The 4,908-nt window shown below is 40.3% G+C and overlaps 1 protein-coding gene across 2 annotated transcripts; it reads left to right on the top strand.

Moving 5' to 3' along the window:
• The first annotated feature begins 1,048 nt into the window (after positions 1-1,048).
• Positions 1,049-4,558, top strand: LOC123105558 (uncharacterized). 2 transcript variants are annotated; one of them, XM_044527653.1, is made up of 6 exons: positions 1,049-1,352; positions 1,483-1,608; positions 1,683-1,778; positions 1,856-2,122; positions 2,813-3,000; positions 3,681-4,558. In XM_044527653.1, exons 1-6 carry the CDS (start codon positions 1,184-1,186, stop codon positions 4,239-4,241), a joined length of 1,407 nt encoding a protein of 468 aa, XP_044383588.1. In that variant the 5' UTR covers positions 1,049-1,183; the 3' UTR covers positions 4,242-4,558. The 2 variants fall into 2 exon arrangements, with proteins under 2 accessions (XP_044383588.1, XP_044383581.1); XM_044527646.1 differs by having other exon boundaries at positions 1,480-1,608.
• Positions 4,559-4,908: the final 350 nt, after the last annotated feature.

Raw genomic sequence — 4,908 nt, 5'->3', positions numbered from 1 at the left:
AAATGTATTTTCATAGTATATCAATTTGATGTCATATATACTACTACTCTTTTCTAAAAAATTGGTCAAAATTATAAAAATTTGACTTAAAACAAATGATATAAATACACTTACTCGCGGACGGAGGGAGTAGATGATAGATCCATCCGTCCAAAAATAGTGGAGGAGATGAAAAAGAAACGATTTGGTGAAGAAGACGTAGAGGCCGGTAGAACTAATCGACGGGGAGTAATTGTGTGGACGATGGCAGATGGGTCTACATGGAAAGATGGAAGCGGAGACAGTTCATTTTTTGTTGCTTACCAAACACACGTGTCATTATGCATGTTGTAGAGTTGCTCATGTGGCACAGATGGCCCACTTGATGATGTGGATAGGCTTTATGTAGAGATAAATATAGTAATGGGGGTGAACTTCTTAAGTATATAGGATATGCATTTTTTTGTTTTAGTTCATATATCATCAATTCCAATATTCATGTTTTATAAAATCAAATCTCTATAGATATATTGCAACAGATTCCCACAATAATGCGAGAGGTGCCATCTAGTCTAAAACTGTTTTTAGATATCCAAATTTTAGGCTTGCCGTTGGAGATGCTAACCAACAAGCGGTATTACCACCAAAATGATCAATATTAGCTAGATTATCGGCTATTCTATTTTGATCAAGGACTAGTTCCACAAGAGTAAACTTTAGTAATGTCAAGTGATGCTTGCTTTCACTCATCAAGTGTCCATAAGCAGATTGATTGAGCGAGTCGTTAAAAATATGTTCATCAAATTAAAAAAATATTAATTCCTTTTGAAATCGCGAACATTTTTCGAATTTGAGAACTGTTTTTGAATTCGGTGAACATTTTTTGGATCCGTGATTCCGAGAATCAGAACTTTTTTCGAAATCTCGAAATAGTTGAGACTCTCTCTCCGAAAAAACAAAAAATGGGAACAGTTGAGGCGCGAAGCAGACGCAACCGGGCCGGGCCTTGGGCCCTATCCAGGCAGCCACGTTTATAACCCGTTCCATGTTCCATGTACCTCGAAAGAAAAAGAAAAAGAAAAAGAAAAAAACGTCCCAATTCCCCACACCCCGCAACCGCGAGCAGAAATCCCTAACCTGTCCCGACCCAACACGCCGCCGCCGCCGCCGCCGCGCCGTCGCCAAGGAACCCGCCGCCGTGTTGATGGCATCGGCGGAGGAGCAAGTCTTCCTTGGATCGAGGAACCTGTCGTATCACAGCGCCCACTACCCCGACGCTAGCGCCGATTGGGATTACCCGGAAGACCCAGGCGACCGGCGGAACGGGGTGGAGGTTGCCGAACTCCATGACCAGCCGGCGCGCATGAGCACCCGTGCGTATATCATGCATCTCCACTCTTCCTCTGTTCATGCCTCACTGGAATTCCTCTTACTGATATTGTTTCCGCCAACTCAATTATTCGTTGATCAAATATTTATTTGTCTATTGTCACCGAGCAGCAGATTCAGATCCATGTGAAGTCGCCAGGCGTGCCTTGGACCTCATGTTCCCGCGGGAGGAGGACAGCGATGACGTCTGGAGCACCTGGAGCGCGCGAGAGGAGGGCAGTGATGACGATGATGAACAAGGTAGCCAATTCTCCCTACAGATAGATGTTGTTAAGTATCCATAGATCCTTGATTTAAATTGATTGATTCTGTAGGAGGGGAAGAAGGCGATGGTAGCACACAGGAGAGCAGCGATTATGAAGACGACGGCGGCAATTGCCAAGTGATACTAGCCGAGACAAACTGTCCAGGTAGCTGCTGATTCTCTCAACAGATGAAACAAAAAATATATATTTATCTGCTGAGCTGTTCTACATCAATTCTTCAGGAAAGCTCTACCCCAAGAGCCAAGCAGATGACATAGATGACAAATGGGTACATAGGTACTCCCAACAGCTTAAAGAACACGAGAAGCTGTGCAGCGAGATTATGGCTCTGGGAGTTTATGATGATGATTATGAGTATGATTATGATGATGATGATGCTCCTCCTTGCCCCGTCTATCCCATGAGAGTGTTCCCTGACGCAACAGGTGCCTGCGTCCTTGGGCTCAACTGCCACCATCGTGTCTACAGGACCCATGACACTTCTACCAGTAAGTGTTGTTTGCCATTCGTTCATTCCTAGTAATTAATTCATCTGCCGTTGTGATATACTGACTAGCACAATGCTTGTGCGTTGCTATGAAACCATAAAAAGATGAGGAATTACTGGTGTTTTGCGGCTGTTGCATGGTTCACAATTAAAAAGAGTGTGAATGTAATAAAAAATCATGTTGCAGTCGCTAAAGAGTCTCGAGCGACCGTAGTAGGTCCTTTGCAAGATTTATAGTCAGATACATTTTGAATTTGGAACATAGGATAATGGGCACTAGTAAGTTGAATGCACAATATCGTAGATTAGGTAGGAGGACAACATCTCTCGCCTAATTTGTTTGCCCTCTTCTGCTATGACATAGAACCGAAGAATTGGTTGGGCAGAGTAACTAAAATCAAAGACCATTATTTTGAATTGGAGGCATAGTTGCATTTATAATTTTTGTTTTTACAAGAGTGTTATTCTCACACTAGGGTAGCAGTGTATTTGTTTATTTGGAATAGGTCTCACACCTAGTAAAAGTTACATTTGTTTATTTATATCTCTTGGAATATTGCTAGTCCCACATGTGGGTAGTGCACAACTCCAACCTTTATAAGTAGGTCAGATATCTATGTATTTTGTTACCAACTTGCTTTTGTTTTCACTAAAATAATAACTTGCTTTTGTTCTCACTAAATAATTGCAGCCCCATCAACTCTTGGAAAGCGCACACCAAGTTATATGCTACAATTATTCTGCATGCGTCTATCAAGCTTTGAACCCTTGTATCCCATTAGTGTGTATGGAATATTTGCCATTCGGGATTACTTGGACCCGCGACGGAACTACGTCTTTAACCGTCCCAGGGATGACGCTGTCACGATTGAAAAGAAGGTAATTAAGACTTCCTTTCCTCCTGAAGATAGTATGCTTGTTTTTCTTTCGGAAATGGTTGATTGATGTATTATTAAAACACTGATATTTATGTCAGTTTGGTTCTTTGATTTGTCTCCTTCATTACTCGCATCTATTAAAAGATGTGTGAGAGGTCAGGTTAATTTGTTTCTCCATGTTCAAAAGGTCTGCTTTTATGTTGTTAAGCATTAGATAGATGATCACATAAAGCCATCAGACCAGTTCTCAAAATTGGATATGATTATACTTTTACCACCAACATACAAAACTGGTCATCTTGTTAATATACTTCAATATAGACAATTACTCTATTTCTTTGTCGATTTTTTGTTACACATGTGCAATTAAGACGGTTATAACTCCCAATCAGCTGGATAGTAGAGGGGCATTGGGTAATTATTGTGAGGTCCCTAGTGGTAATCTAATCTGATATGTCATAAATGTTGAGCAATTGATAAAACGGACACAGTTGCATTAACTTGCATGTCTTGCATTATGTAAACATATGTAAAAAAAAAGCACCCTCAAGATGGGAGTATCACTGAATAGTTGATTTGAACATGTGCAAGTATATCTTACTGAGTTTGTTGTGTTGATACATGCTAATGTATGTGGAAGTGGACATTACTTATTAGTTCTAACAAGCTGTTAAATCCTAGGGTTCCTTTGTCATACCACTTTGTAGCCCTTGTCGAGGAATGTATTTGTTGGATAAGGCTTTAGTAGAAGTTGATCTTTGGGTAAAGAAAGAAGGGGATGAATCAGATGACAAGCAACTACTTTCTGCATATGCTGAGATTGATGTACGGACTGAAGCTGATCTCATGCTTTATGAACGGATTTCTGGTGATAATTGCAATTTGGACTTGAAATATATAGTCCTTTCAGAAAGTGTTGAGGCTGTAATACAAGTATATGCAAAGGTCAGCCATCCTCACCATGTGTTGTTCACTGCTTTTAGCACCGAATATGATAACTATCCTCTTCGTGGGGTTGTGCTGTTTGATGACAAATTATTTGGTGAGGAAAAACTATTCAAGCATGTTGTCGCGGTGAAAGCAAATGAAGAACTGCATGTTTTTTTAGAAGTGAACGGTTCAGTGTTCAAGTGGACTTTTCAAGATGAACATGTTGGACCTGTTGTTTCTCCTGATGACTCAATCTTGGACTATGGCCAGTTCTTCGTGAGGGTGTTGTTTGCTCCAAAGGATTGTGAGTGAAGCTCAGCTCCAACATTCTGACAGTGTCGCCATTGGCTGAAAGCCTGAAGCTCGTGAAAAAAAGTGCTGTTGCTTTTCCTGGTCTTGTAATTGCGTAACAGTTGAATTTATCTTTTTAAGTCCTCTTAGGCAGACATTAGAAGTATTATATTTTTATAGCCTTAAACTCGTGAAAACAAGAGAGACCGTTGACTTTTATGTGGCCCATCTTTGTAATATGACTGCTGGAAACCTGAACATGTTCAAGTCCATTTCCTCTGTTATTTTCTCAGTCCCACTATTTTCCTTATAATTTGGATGAATCCTTGTTCTTTGCATGGTGTGTTCTACTTAGATAAGGATATCCTTGTTTTGTTCAAATCAAGTGTTTGTTATACTTGGCTTATTGAGCAGGCGTATTTGCCGATCAAATTTAAGTAAAACCCATCATATGTTTTTTCTTGAGCTTGCACAAGTCTCTCTTGTTTTCATGTGGTAATAAAGCAGAAGTTGAAACAGAAGTGGAAATTCTCAACAATATAAACCTGGAGCAATTTGACAGATTCATACACAATCTTGAAACCCCAAAAAAGTAACACTAGCTTGGTGGCTGTAACGTTTTAGGCTGGTTGTAATGGGAGTATCATAGCTAGTATCATGCATGCCAACTAGGCAACTTTGATGAGGT

Source organism: Triticum aestivum, chromosome 1B, assembly GCF_018294505.1.
Source record: "Triticum aestivum cultivar Chinese Spring chromosome 1B, IWGSC CS RefSeq v2.1, whole genome shotgun sequence".
NCBI lineage: Eukaryota > Viridiplantae > Streptophyta > Magnoliopsida > Poales > Poaceae > Triticum > Triticum aestivum.
This window is presented reverse-complemented; position numbering and strand designations above follow the sequence as displayed.